At 52.5% G+C, this 14,819-nt stretch overlaps 1 protein-coding gene across 1 annotated transcript in view; it reads right to left on the reverse strand.

Moving 5' to 3' along the window:
* LOC132597427 (lysyl oxidase homolog 2) overlaps positions 1–14,819 on the reverse strand; it is a 102,378-nt gene that overhangs the window by 10,767 nt on the left and 76,792 nt on the right. The window contains exons 8-10 of the mRNA XM_060300036.1: positions 9,942–10,109; positions 8,017–8,182; positions 2,932–3,175 (exon numbers count right to left, since the gene is read on the reverse strand). Of these exons, the coding sequence (XP_060156019.1) occupies positions 2,932–3,175; positions 8,017–8,182; positions 9,942–10,109 (578 nt within the window). The remainder of the gene's footprint in view (positions 1–2,931; positions 3,176–8,016; positions 8,183–9,941; positions 10,110–14,819) is intronic.

A 14,819-nucleotide genomic window follows, 5' to 3' on the forward strand; every position in this document is an offset into this window, starting at 1 on the left:
GCCAGGATTCCTGTTGAAAGGTCCTCCCTGGAGCTCTGGAGGCCAGGGGTGGAGAGTTTCTTAAACCCTCTGGGGTCCTTATGGTCAGAGGTTCTCAGCCATGGTCCAGGAGGTCCAGGCCTGAAGGAACATATGCTTAGCCAGTATGTTCTTTCCCACCCGTCCCTCCCAAACCATTGATTGCAACATCTATAAACAAAGAAAGAAAACAGAACACAGGAAAAGCTGGGGTAGGGGTGGGGAGGACGGGGTCAGGGTTCCTGGAGCACCAGATGAGAAGAAACACTTCCATGACGTTGCCATGTGTATTCTTAGGGAAAAGACCATTCCTTGGAGGGCAAGCCTAGGTCACAGGGAGACTCCTACCATGTGATGTCTGGGTGGAGTGCCCATGCAGGGCAGAGATGCAATTACCCTCTACTTGTAGGCCCACAGGACAGCACTTCCGCCATGTATTCTCTGAAGGAAATCAGGCACCCATATGTCATGGCTTTAATTTTACTCTCTGACTTTCTCCCTGCAGAAGACCTCCATGCTTCTATATAAAGACCTAAACTTTTTTGGCTAATTAGGACTTTTAGGACATACGGATAGTAATTACAGTTGACCTTTGAACAATGCCGAGGTTAGGGGCATGGGACCCCCGTGAAGTTGAAAATCCAAGTACTGCTATCACTGCCTCAGAAACAAAGGAGTTGATAAATGACTCACCCGAGGTCAGGAAGCTGAAACCGTTTGGATAGATTCGGGACTCAAGCTCTAATTCTTTTGATTCCACGTATTGTAATCTCTAATCAGACATAAACTTTTCCCCACACTGAGTTAATTTAAAAGCTGTATAGGGTTTCCCTGGTGGCGCAGTGGTTAAGAAACTGCTTGCCAACTCAGGGGACATGGGTTCGAGCCCGGTTCGGGAAGATCCCACATGTCGTGGAGCAACTAAGCCTGTGCGCCACAACTACTGAGCCTGTGCTCTAGAGCCCGTGAGCCACAACTACCGAGCCCGCGTGCCACAACTACTGAAGCCCACGCGCCTAGAGCCCGTGCTCTGCAATAAGAGAAGCCACCGCAGTGGCTTGCCTGCGCACCGCAACGAAGAGTAGCCCCTGCTCGCCGCAACTAGAGAAAGCCCATGTGCAGCAACGAAGACCCAACGCAGCCCAAAATAAATAAATTATTTTTAAAAAGCTGTATAATGAAAATGCATATAGTGAGGTACAATATGTATCGAAAACAATCCACGTATAAGTGGACCCGTGCAGTTCAAACCCGTGTTGTTCAAGGGTCAACTATAAAGGAATATCAGCTCCCCTGAGTTCTACTGTACTCCTTTTATTTATTTATTTATTTGGCTGTGCCTGGTGTTAGTTGCGGCGTCCGGGATCTTTAGTTGTGACATGCATGTGGGATCTTCCCCGACCAGGGATTGAACCCGGGCCCCCAGCATTGGGAGCACAGAGTCTTGGCCACTGGACCACCAGGGAAGCCCTCCACAGTCCTTTCTTTTGAAATGGGTTAAACAACTCTATCCCCAAACAGATTCGAATGTGACTAGGCCGTAAGTTATGACATGAAAAAGCCGCACAACACAGATTTCTGATGAAGACTGGGCGGAGGTACCAGGCAGAACGCAGGCTTGGGAGTCAGAGAGGCCCCGAGTCGGGGTCCCTGCTCCATGACTTCACCTGGGGCTAGTCCCATGAACGCAGAGCCGCCGTTTCCAGACTCAGGAAAACGAGGGTTCCCTGCTCTGGCACTTAGAAGGGGCTCAGTAGATGTTAGTTCATATGTCCCTAACTGTGATCATCACATCTTAGAGCTGGAAGGATGCCTGGTGGTCAGCCAGACCGGGGCCTCTCAGACTGCTGTGCACACAGTCCCCTGGTGACCTGTTAACACGCAGATTCTGCTGTGAGTCAGCCAAGGACACTGGATTCAGCACTGACTGCAGAGGCTGCCAGCCCGCCGGCCCCGCTCTGAGAAGCAGGGACCTGGTGCACAAGCTCCTGATTCTGAGCACAGAGACCACACTCCCCGTGCCCAAGTCTGTGGCCCCTCACGGTGGGGGGCGGGGCGTGGCTGCCGGGTTGAATGGCAGGGGTCTCCCTCCCTTCATTTTCAAAACTGTACTCACTCTGCTCCCTCTACCTGCCCAGCTCAGGTCTGAGCAGGAAAGTGAGAACCATTACTGGCAGCCGGTTCAGGATGAGGGTAGGAATCAAGGCAAAGGGACAGAAGGAAGGGGGAAGGCAGGGAGATGAACAGGGAGGCTTCTGTTGGCTCCAGCTAGGGCTGGCTCTGGGATTGCACTCTGTTCTTGTCCACGATTTATAGAGCACTGGGAACAGAGCCACAGACTGAGGGCTGGAAGGGGTATTAGCAGTCCCGGCTGACGTGGCCCAGCTGGCCTGACATCATGCAACTGGTTAGAGGCACAGCTGGGTCGAGAGACCAGGCCTCATGACTCCTGGCCTAGAACTCCTGTCTCCACACCCACCGCCTTCGTAGAGATGTTTAAAACTTATACTGGTACTTAAAGTACACTCCTAAACGAATTCAGAATCCAACAACTGCAAAACCCCAAGCACCCTGCAGAGCGCGAACTTGCTGTGGACACACTTGAAAACTGTCAACTGAGGGTCAATGGAGGGGCACGGGGTTCTCAAAACAAAATTTGTCTCCAAAACGGTAGAGACTTTGGAGCCAAGAGAGAGAGCGGACTCGGGGAAGAGGAGGTGGGCCAGGGCCCCCTGGGAAGAGAGAATGGCATCTGCAAATGTGGGAGGCCAGTGAGCCATCCCTCCAGCTGGGGAGAACCCCACCCCCGGGACCGTGTGGCCTCTCGGCTCTCCCTAAGTGACCCTGTGATTCTGAACCCCATCTGGGTGCCTCGGGCTGGCGCAGCCTATGGCGCTGGCAGGGAGGGTTCACCTGTGGCAGTCATGCCAGATCCACGCGTGGCGGCCGTTCTTGGGTCGGAAGTCAGACTGGCCATTGTTGTGGATCTGGGAGGAGAAGCGCAAGAGCCGCCGGTAGCCCGTGGTGGGGTTGGTGTTGGCGGCCGAGGCCGCGAGGCAGTTCTCCTCCATGGCGCACTGAAGCATGAACATGGGCCGGTCCTCCAGGTAGGTGCTCTGCTGCACGATCTCTGCGTTGAGGACCAGGTCGGGGGCAGCTGGGAAGGCAGACACAGGATTCAGACAAGGCCAGAGACCCCTCACCCCTTCCTGAGTAGGTTCCGTCTGATTCCTGAGCTGGCACTAGCCTCCATCCCTGCTCGAGCCTCACTGTCTAGAACTGGCTCCTGGTGTCCCCCCTCCAGGTCACCTTCCTTGTGGATCGCTGCCCCCAATTCCTCCCCCTTCTCTGAGAGTCCTCCTGGACGCCTCTGCAGATCCCAGTGCATGTACGCAAAATATGGACAGTTGTTCAACGTGGGTAATGGGTGCATGAGGCTTCGTTATATTATTTTCTCTCCTTCTGAGTGGCTTGAGATTTTCCATAATAAAAAGCATTACAAAAACAATGAAATGGTGCTATGCAGAGAGGGAACACTCTTAATACCTTGGTCTGATTCTTCTGGGAATGATACAAATGTATTTTCCACCATGTGTAATACTGTATGTAGATTTACAGTCTGCTAATACTGTTTCCCTTAAAACATAACTTGACATATTCCTTTGTTAGTAAATATCCATTACCACATCCATTTCACGGCTCCATAATATTTATTCATAACCCTATCCCATACTTTTAGACACAAGGGTTGCCTGAAACCTTCCAGTTAAAGATGAAGCTGTGATAAACATCCTGTAGCAAATCTGTGTATGTAACTTTATTTCTTTAGAATATATTTCTATAAATGAACCTGCTGGGGGGCAGGGTTGCATACTTTCCAGGCTCTGATGTATATCAGGTTCTACCAGTTTCCACTCGCACTCGTTGCTCTACATGAGAGTTCTCCCCCAGGTACCTCTTTTAAAACAAGCTTGGGGACTTCCCTGGTGGCGCAATGGTTAAGACTCCACCTGCCAATGCAGGGGACACGGGTTTGATCCCTGGTCTGGGAAGATCCCACACACTGCAGAGCAACTAAGCCCGTGTGCCACAACTACTGAGCCTGAGCTCTAGAGCCTGCAAGCCACAACTACTGAGACGGTGCGCCACAACTACTGAAGCCCGCGCGCCTAGAGCCCGTGCTCCGCAACAAGAGAAGCCACTGCAATGAGAAGCCCACGCACCGCAACGAACAGTAGCTGCCGCTCGCCGCAACTAGAGAAAGCCCGCGTGCAGCAACGAAGACCCAATGCAGCCAAAAATAATTTAATTAATTAAAAAACAAAACAAAACAAGCCTGACTTACTCAATTAGTGCGTTGCACATAGCAGGTGTTACCAAAAAAATCACCAATGGCTATAATCTATGTTTGCTAAACAATTGTATTAGAAGGATTAGCTTCTTTACCAAAGGATTAACTGAATTTTTCCTTTAAAAGTGAGACTGTATTGACCAAAGGATTAACTGTAAGTTTCCCTTTAAAAGTGAGATTGCATTGAACATTTCTATGTACTTCAGTTCACAAAAATGTTGTATGTGAACCATTTACAAGACCCATCCATCTCTTATTTCCTGACAGGTTGCTTGTAAATTTCTGAAGTGGGTGTCATCTGTGAGCTTGGCTGCGCTCAAGTTCACCAATGCCCGGACCACTCCTCGCTTGTCTGCATCTCCTTCCCATGGTCCCCAGGCTGCACATGGAGCCCAGTAGATTCTCAGTGATGGGGCCCCGCCGCCTCTAGAGAGCAAACCTACCTGCAGGGACTGGGTGTGGAACTGCAAGGGAGTGAAAGGGCACTCAAATGGGATGAGGGGTAGGGAGGCTCCCATCTGCTGAGAACGATTTCCTCTTGGAGGGCACAGACTGGGATGCAGCATTGCAGGCACTGTGTCCTGGGCACACCTTTTTTTTTTTTTTTTTTTTTGCGGTACGCGGGCCTCTCCCTGTTGTGGCCTCTCCCGTTGCAGAGCACAGGCTCCGGACGCGCAGGCTCAGCGGCCATGGCTCACAGGCCCAGCCGCTCTGCAGCATGTGGGATCTTCCCGGACCGGGGCACGAACCCGTGTCCCCTGCATCGGCAGGCGGACTCTCAACCACTGCGCCACCAGGGAAGCCCGGCACCTTTTCTGAGGGTGTTGTGGTCTCTTATTCATTGTCTGCACACTAGTCAGTACTCACTGGACAGCCCCTCAGCTTCCCTCTGAGCTGGGCAGAGGGGTCTCCACCGGCCCCTCCTCTTTCTGAGAGGAGGCCAGCCCTCCCTCCAGCTCAGGAGTCTTAAGGTAACATGGCCTAACTTAGCCGGTAGCTGGCTTTCAGCACCTGCCATGGAATGGGGCCTTGACCTCCCTAACACCCAAAACATCCTCCAGAAGCTCACCCGAGGCGTGCGCTCATCCACCCATCTATCAAGTATTACAGCGAGCACTGCGCTCGCCTCTCTGGACAGTGCTAACAAGGAAGATCTTAGATTATGGCAGCAGAGACAGACAGAGCACATATTAATTACTTCATTATAATTGTGACCAGAGCTCGAAGGAGAAATACGCAGCGTTTTGGGCATTATAGCAGGGGACCCAGTCTGGGGAGGGGGTCAGGAAAGACTTCCTTGCAGGCAGTTGCATTTTAGTTGTTCCATGGAGGATGAGCAGAGGTTAGAGGGAACTGCTCTGAGATGCTAATCTCAGTAGCACATGCCAGGCCCCTGAGGCATGAAGGAGGACCAAGGCCTGCGTGTACTGAGGAGGGGTGGGCAGGGAAGGCGGCTTGATATGAGGCTGGACAACACGTGCCTGTGCAAGACCCTGTGTTCACTTAAGTCGGTGGGAAAGCCTGGACGGGGCTGGAACATGAGGCAGCACAAGCGGGGGACAAGCACTGACCCTGGCTTCAGGGAAGGGAAGCAATGGGAGGTCCCAGGGAGGAGCCTCTGTGGTAACACGGTGTACAGGATGGACAGTGGGATGCAAGAAGGTAAAGGGAGTTGAGAAACTCTGGAAAGGTAAAAATCCAGATGGCTCGACTCTGGGGGGTATGATGAGGAAGACAGAGTGATATCAGGGAGAACTTCCAGGTTTAGGATGTAGTTGCTTGGATGAGAAAAAGTAATTACAAAGGGTTGCCTGAAGAATATACTTTCTCTTTCTGAATAAAGTATTACGCCAGATCAGTGTTCCAGGCCCCAATAACTTTTGCCCCTCTGCAGACTCTGACTGATACCTTCAGTCCAAGCTGAGGGGTTCTCTGAGCAATAGCCCCATGAAAGTCAATTTTTGCCTGCCGTGAGGATATGGCGGGCATTGTTGATCTCATAACTCTCAGTCTCATAATGAGAAGTTCCTTTTGATCTCAGTATCTAGAATAGTGGACTTCTCTTTGACTCATGGGTTTGTTTCTATTGCATACTGTGAATTATATTAATGACCAGGTTTCCCTCTTCCCTTTGGCTGCTAGGAAGCTCACTGTATAATTACAATAGTAAATGTATATGAGTCTATAGCAGTAAATGTATAGGACTGTATAGTACATTATTTTTTATTAACCTCTCTCGGCACCATTTTGAGCCACTACCTTTTTGCCAATACCTACTTTTTTAAAAATCTGCTTTAATCTTATGCCACCTTGAATTTTATTTAGGTTTACATTATCTTAATTTCCTTTTGGAAAAAATGATATATTATAAACATAAATAAATCATTAAGCTAAGAAAAGTCTCCTGATGAGGGTAAGACCCCTTTGCTTGGATGCTCTCCCCTTGGAGGGCTGGTAAGGGTGGTCACTTCACTCTCTCCTCTCAGACAGGATGCGACAGCTTATGACGTCTGCCCAGAGAAGCTCGTACTGGAGTTGAGAGTCCTGCCTTACAAGGGTTAGGAGATGTTGACTGGGTCTAAAAGGGGTTGATGGGAGAAGTGACTGAGTTCAAGTTTAATCTTCTCCCTAGTTCTCCGTGATGGTTAACAACAGTGCATCACTGTTCCTTAAGTGCTTGCATTTGTTGTCACAACAACAATCTAATTTCCAGTTTCTAGGAAAAACAACAAAGACTGTGGATGACAGCCGTTAACTAACTTTGCCAAGATCAGCTAATAGTGGCAGGCAGGGTCTGGTCTGGAGTTCTCTGGCCAGACTCCAGGCCTCTCCTACCTCCCAGATTCACAAGGGAATCATATGATAAGGCAAGGACGGGGGGGATCCAGAGAATAACATGCCTGCAGTGCTGTCAATGGGTCCTCTCAGCATGGAAGGGAACATACTGAGATGGTCATTCTGAATCCTGGCTGGGGTGGGGGAGGGGTGGGGGAGGAGTGGGATGGGCTTCCCTTCTATATTGTCAAGTTTTCTAGGATTCCCAGGGAGTCACCAGGAGGCTGAATCACCCCCAGGGTGTGAAAACAGGCAGGAAATGATCTTTCTTTTTCTTTTGGCCACACCGCACACAGCATGCGGGATCTTAGTTCCCTGACCAGGGATCGAACCCGTGCCCCTTGCATTGGGAGCATGGAGTCTTAACCACTGAACCGCCAGGGAAGTCCCAGGAAATTATGTATGGAGCAGGGCAGAAGGAAGGAAGCTGACACTCATCGAGCACTTAGCGTGTGCTTCACCTGTTAACCCAGAAGCATGTTCCCCAGAAGAACAAGTTCTTAGTCACTAAATTCGCCTAAGGCCACTTAAATAATCTACAGTGACCCGGCCTTTGAACCCAAGGCTCCCAGACTCCCAAGTCCTCCCTCCTGCCTTCCTCTCCACTGTCATCGGGCAAGATTCCAGGGTGCGGGTGCGGGTAGTTCCTCTTGACCCCGACTCTTCCACTTAACACGAATCCATCTCTGCTTTCCTCTTTTGCTCGGCTCATAACAGATGCCTCAGAGCCTTGCAAGGAATCATCAGTGAGACTCTGATCCCCTACTGGAGCCTGGCAGGGAGGGTGGGCTATGACACCCAGGAGCTCTCACTTTCTGAGCAGGCAACTCCAGCCCCGTGCTGTACCCCGCCCTCGGGGCAGGCCACGTCCTCTCCATCGTGGCGGCAGTGCGCCAGGGACAGCTCCGTTCCTGAGCACTTCACTCCGCTCATGACCACCTTGTTGGCGTTGATATTTCCGTGCCAATACCAGGTCTCCTGGATGAATCAACAACAACAACAAAATGGGCGGTACGTCACCTAGAATTGTCATTTTCCCATATTCTATCAAATTTCAGCCTCACAAAAGTCCCAAGCCTTTACGATCCCATTATTCAGTGGAGACAGCCAAGGCACAAAGAGTCACTTACCCAAGTCATGCAGGCTGTTGGTGGCGGTGCGAGTGAGACCCTCACACTGGATTCTGCCCCTCCCCCCTTCTGGAAAGCACGGCTAAGGGTCTGTTCAATGCTGTGTATCAGGAATGGCAGCTCATGCTGCCCACTCCCTCTCCCTGAGCCCGGGGCAGACATTACTAATCAATCACAGCACTCTCCTCTAAGCCTGACTGTGCTCTCAGAATCCTTCTCAACACAGCTCCAGGAATACACTACCAATTGATCAGAATTGGCAGGAGAGAAGAAATCTATTCACATACGTCAATAGTTAGTTCCACGTTCATAAATCTCATTGGTTCTGTTTCTCTAAAGAACCTGACTACACACCCTTATCCTCTAGAGAGAAAACTGGGGCCTCAGGAAGGGATAGGGCTTGCAATCAGGGGCAGATTTGGGACTGATATCAGGGGCAGGCCCGTTCACAGCCTCAGCTGTGAGGCCCAGGTGTCTTAGGAACGAGCCGACGGGGAACAAAAACAGTTGGACAGCCACTCTGTTGTAATGGGCACTGTTTTTCGACTCTCCTTGAAGAACCGGAGAGCACCCTAGCTTGTCATAAGCAGTATTAGCAGAAACATTACATGGCCCTGCGAAGCCAGGCTCCCAGAGGGCCCCGGGTACCAGAGGCCTGCCCCTTCTGGATGCCCAGCACCTGCCCTGGGCCCTGGGCAGCCCCCAGCAGGCAGTCAGGCTCAGCAAGGCTGCCCGAGTTCTCCCACGTCCCTTCCTAAGAAACCCCTTTCCCGAGCAGGCCACCTGGGCACAGAGGCTGAAATCAGGGTTAGCAAAGCAGGATGGGGGAGCTTCAGACATTTTCTTGTTCTGGGAGAAGCTGAAGGAGAGTGTTTAGAGCCAGGATATTGAGGACCTGGGACTCTTCATTCCATGTCACGGGGAGGCATAGAAGGGTGGCCGCTTTGCCCCAGATCACTGCGCAGCCGGCTGGTAGGGCTCCGGTTGGGAACAGACCCGGAGCCTCCTGGCTCCTGCTTCTCCGGCCCCCAGCCTCTTTCTGACAATGTTCTCCCATAGGATAGGGTCCAGAAAGCAATGATTTTGTCTTTCTTCTGATAGGGGGGCAGGAGCTTAACTGCCCTCAGCTGAGTCCCTCTCTTTAAGGAAGGGCCGGTGGGGAGGAGGGTGCAGTGTCTGTGAAAGGGCCCTGGACAAGGCTTGGGGATTTACCAGCCAACCAAGGAGAGGATGCCTGGACGTCGACACCGTGGGGAAGCATGTTCTGGGTGAGCTAAGGCGTCTGGGGTGTTGGGCTGGGCGGTCTTCACTGCCCCACAGGACTGAGTGGCTTCTGTCTGCAAAAGGCACATTGGGATGGCCCGGGAGGAGCCCTTGGCATAGTGTGAATCCCGGCACGCAGAGCTGAGACCGTGAAACCAGAGTCCAGAGAGCACATGACCCACCCAAGGACTCAGGGCTGTGGAGAGCAGCGTGGGAGCCGGGATAAGGCTCTTCCTCTGAGTCCATGGCTCTCTGTCTCCTGGGGCTCATGGAAGATGGGGACTGACGAGAGATGGGCAGGATCAGACTGGATGGAGGGTTCAAGGCCCTCAAGGATTTCTCACCTGGAAGGCATTGCTGGCAAACCCCAGGCCCAGCTGCCGGCAGACCACCATGGCCTCCACGATGCCCCAGTTCTCGCCGCACACTGTCCCCCACACGAGGGACCCGTTCCTCTCCACCAGCACCTCCACTCGGCCCTCATAGGGGTTTCGGCCCCCGTTCAGGCGCAGCTGTGGAGAGAAAGGAAGGCAAGATTGCCACGAGGGGAAGGCAGGCTGATGCCCCTCCGTACTGCCCTCAGTCCCCATTTCCCCAAGGCAGGGGGTCCTACCTGCGACACAGATCCCGCAGCATCGCTGAGAGCCTACTGTGTGCCGCAGGCATCGTGCCCAGCATGGTCTTCTGTATTCGGCCCCCCTCCCCCACCGCACCGCAGGCATCCTGGGGTCCTAGAAGCCTGTGCAGCTGGGGAGGCCCACTGATCCCTCTGAACAGCACAGCAGAATCTGCTTCTGCTGCCCATGTGCCCACCAGGGGGGCTGCTCTTAGATCAGACACTTGGAAGGTTGCCGCCAGAGGCCTTAAAACGGTAGAATCCCCTGACTCTTTCCTGGACCCTTTTCTCCTCGCCACACCTCCTGCCCCCGGGTTCCAGATCCTGAGGCCATCTCCTCCCACAGCGTCCCCCGCTGTCCCTCCCCCGCAGAACTCTCTTCTGAGACCCATACAGCCAGCTGCCTGTCCCACCGGGCACCTCGGAGACCCCAGATCTAACTTGTCCTCTTTTCTCTCTCCACCTAAAGCTGTGCTCTACCTCCCCCTCGTTCCCTATTTCAGCTAAAGCCACTACCGTCTGTCCCAGGGGCAGCACGCCGTGTAGCGTGAAAGCAGGCATCACAATAGGTAAATGATAGGACACAGCTGTGTGCCCATAAAACCCTATATACAAAAATAGGCAGAGGGATGGGTTTGGACTGCAAACTGTAGTTTGCCGATCCCGAACCTATTCCGTTAGACAAGCCAGAAACCTGGGTGCAATCCTCAGCATCGCCTTCTCTCTCATCCCCCCACATCCCGTCAGAATCTTCCTCCGTAGATTTTATCTCCCAGGTCTCTCTCCGACATGCCCTCCTCCCTCCAGCTCCATCCATCCTTACCCTCTCGTCCCAGGCACCATCACCTCTCACCTGAACCAGCCCTCCCCACCTCCTGTTGCCTCTCCTCTTGCCTTCACTGACCCATTCTCCACGCAGAGTCCAGAGTGACGTTTGAAAAACACCCAAGCGCGTTCGTCCCCTAGACACGTCCATGGTTTCCCATTGCTCCACTACTCCCCTCTGCATCCTAATCACGTGTCTCTCTCCTCCCTGTTCTCCGACCTCCAAGGGCACGGCCTTCTTTCAGTTTCCATGGCTACCTAACTTTCTTGACCATGTCACACCGTAAGTCTCATTTCACACTGAAGCCTATTATATACGGAGGCCCTTTGGCCTGGCTGGTCCCACTCATCTTTCCAATCCTAGACCCAACGGCGCTTCCCTCCGGTGGGGGTCAGTGCCCACTTACACAGTCTATCACTCCCTCTACATCTCCTTCCTAGCATTCTTGACAATTACAGTCAAGCTAATTCACAATTTAACGTCTGTCTCCTCTGCTAGATTTTAAGTGCCAAAGAGCAGAGCTGTATTTGTCTGGTTTACTGGACGATCAATAACTAAGACAGCACCTCCCACATGTTAGGTATATGCCAAGACTATTTTTGGAATGGATGAATACACGATCAGTCTTATGGAGTGAAAGCGTGGACCAACTTAAGTGAGCCCAAGCAGGGAGATCTGGAATTTGCGGAAGGGTTCTGAAACTGCAGCCTTTCATCCAGATACCTTACCCTGCTTTCCTTTATGCTTCTAACAGTTCATTCCTTTGAGATAAGGTATAACACTTCCAGGAATCCTCAGCTGTTTGTTTGCCCGTCCTTAGCAACAGCACGACACCTCAGTCACAGGTCGTAATTCTTACGGACTTAGGGGCTGGGAGGGTCACCGAGGTCAGCCGACAGACAAGCCGAGGGCAGACATGATACTCGATCTACCTGCCACGGTTGTTGAGCGGATGCATAAATGAGGTAGTTCATGTAAAGTGCTCAAACAGGGCCTGGCACCAAGTGAGTGCCAAGAACTATCAGACATCCTCACAGCAATGATCATCGTTAGGGTGGGAGTCCCAGCAGAAAGCAAGCCTCTCTTCAGGGGAGCTAGAAGAGGTCAGAGCAGGCAGGAAGGGGGCTGGCCTTCGGGAGGCAGACATTTGTCTTCCTGGGTGGCTCTGGGCTGAAGGAAACCCCGATGAAGCTGGACACTGGACACTGGATATGCACTGTACATCAGCCATGACTAACATATCTTTGGATCTATGTAAAAACACAAACAGGTAAGATGGGAAGAGCCATCAAGAAAGTCCTAGAAGAAGGGCTTCCCTGGTGGCACAGTGGTTGAGGGTCCGCCTGCAGATGCAAGGGACACGGGTTCGTGCCCCGGTCCGGGAAGATCCCACATGCCGCGGAGCGGCTGGGCCCGTGAGCCATGGCCGCTGAGCCTGCGCGTCCGGAGCCTGTGCTCCGCAACGGGAGAGGCCACAACAGTGAGAGGCCCGCATTAAAAAAAAAAAAAAAAAGGAAGTCCTAGAAGGGCCTGAAGTTCAGCAGGGGGCAAGTCACCCAGCTCCAACATGCAGGGGAAGGCCAGCAGCCCTTGGGCAGGGTGCGCCTTCAACCCATCCGGGATATCTCTAGAGGTAACTTCAAGCCATCCCCTCTGCTTATTTGAGTCCTAATACAGGCCTGTATTGTACCATATACTTCCTTTATGTGCTAACTGAACTCTGCCAGTAATGCTGGCACCTTCTGAGAGATGAAATGAATTGTGCGTAGTTCACAGGATCCATTCATTCATCCGGTATTTATTGAGCGTTTACTATATGACAGGCCCAGTGCTTAGTGCTGGGAAATTCACAGGCAGACTTTCAGAGCGCTTATCGTGTCTCTAGAGGCCCTGTGCAAGCCCTTTATGGACATTCGGTCCTCACAGCACCCCTAGGAGGCAGCAGTACCATGTCATCCAAATTTCACAGATGAGAAAGTAGAGTCTCAGATACAGTGTCTCTTAACCATCATGCTAGACCACCTCCAAACCATGCACGTAAGCCCCCTTCTCCAGGGATGCCTTTGTCCCAAAGCAGGGACCACCAAGCCAGAACTGGGGACCGACTCACAGTCAGGATGGAGAATGGAGCACTGCTGCTGGGAGGTTGGGGCTCTGAAGCCTGGGCTTATGTTCTGAGGCTTTTCCTGTCCACTGGGGTCAGACTGAGCCCTGAGGTTTAGGATACTCACTAAGGCACCCAATTTTGTGCCTTGTGCAAACCATCTCCGGTCGCCTCTGAGTCGCTACAGCCTTGGCAAGGAGCGGTCTGCCACCCCCCACGCATGTCCCCTCTCCCCACCCGCCTGGCGCCCTGAGTCTCCGGCCTCCTGGCCCGAGGACACTCTGTGTCCTGGATAGACAGACAGTGGGGACTGTGATGGCGACCGCAGGCCTCTCCTCTCGGCCTCAGGCTGAGCCCTCTAACAGCTTGTGTCCTGATTGAGGAGCCTTGAGCCTCCCTTCTCTTTGGGAGGTCCAAGTCCTTTCCCCTTTCCCTCGGTGTGCTTTCTAGAATCTCACCGCCGAGCCTGGTGAAGCTGCAGGCCGGCACAGGGATGCACCCTGGGGAGGTGGAGGCCGTGAGTGAGGACCCCTCCCGTGGGCCAGGTTGGCACTGAAGTTCGGAACGCCAGTGGGCGGTGATGATTAAAAGCAGAATGACGATCGGTTCAAGATGTCGGAGTAGAAGGACGTGCGTTCACTCCCTCTCGCGAGAGCACCGGAATCACAACTAACTGCTGAACAATCATCGACAGGAAGACACTGGAACTCACCAAAAAAGATACCCCACATCCAAAGACAAAGGAGAAGCCACAATGAGATGGTAGGAGGGGCGCAATCACAATAAAATCAAATCCCATAACTGCTGGCTGCGTGACTCACAAACTGGAGAACAATTCCACAGAAGTCCACCCACTGGAGTGAAGGTTCTGAGCCCCACGTCAGGCTTCCCAACCCGGGGGTCCGGCAATGGGAGGAGGAATTCCTAGGGATTCAGACTTCAAAGTCTAGTGGGACTTGATTGCAGGACTTTGACAGGACTGGGGGAAACAGAGACTTCACTCTTGGAGGGCACACACAAAGTAGTGTGTGCATCGGGACCCAGGGGAAGGAGCGGTGACCCCATAGGAGACTGAACCAGACCTACCTGCTAGTGTTGGAGGGTCTCCTACAGAGGCGGTGTGGGGGGGGTGGCTGTGTCTCACTCTGAGGACAAGGACACTGCCAGCAAAAGATTTGGGAAGTACTCCTTGGCGTGAGTCCTCCCAGAGTCCACCATTAGCCCCACCAAAGAGCTGTGTAGGCTCCCGTGTTGGGTCACCTCAGGCCAAACAACCAACAGGGAGGGAACCCAGCCCCACCCATTAGCAGACAAGTGGATTAAAGTTTTACTGAGCTCTGCCCACCACAGCAACAGCCAGCTCTACCCACCACCAGTCCCTTCCATCAGGAAACTTGCACAAGCCTCTTAGACAGCCTCATCCACCAGATGGCAGACAGCAGAAGCAGGAAGAACTACAATCCTGCAGCCTGTGGAACAAAAACCACATTCACAGAAAGATAGACAAGATGAAAGGGCAGAGGGCTATGTACCAGATGAAGGAACAAGATAAAACCCCAGAAAAACAACTAAATGAAGCGGAGACAGGAAACCTTACAGAAAAAGAATTCAGAATAATGGTAGTGAAGATGATCCAGGACCTTGGAAAAAGAATGGAGGCAAAGATCGAGAAGATG

Source organism: Globicephala melas, chromosome 6, assembly GCF_963455315.2.
Source record: "Globicephala melas chromosome 6, mGloMel1.2, whole genome shotgun sequence".
NCBI classification, from domain to species: domain Eukaryota; kingdom Metazoa; phylum Chordata; class Mammalia; order Artiodactyla; family Delphinidae; genus Globicephala; species Globicephala melas.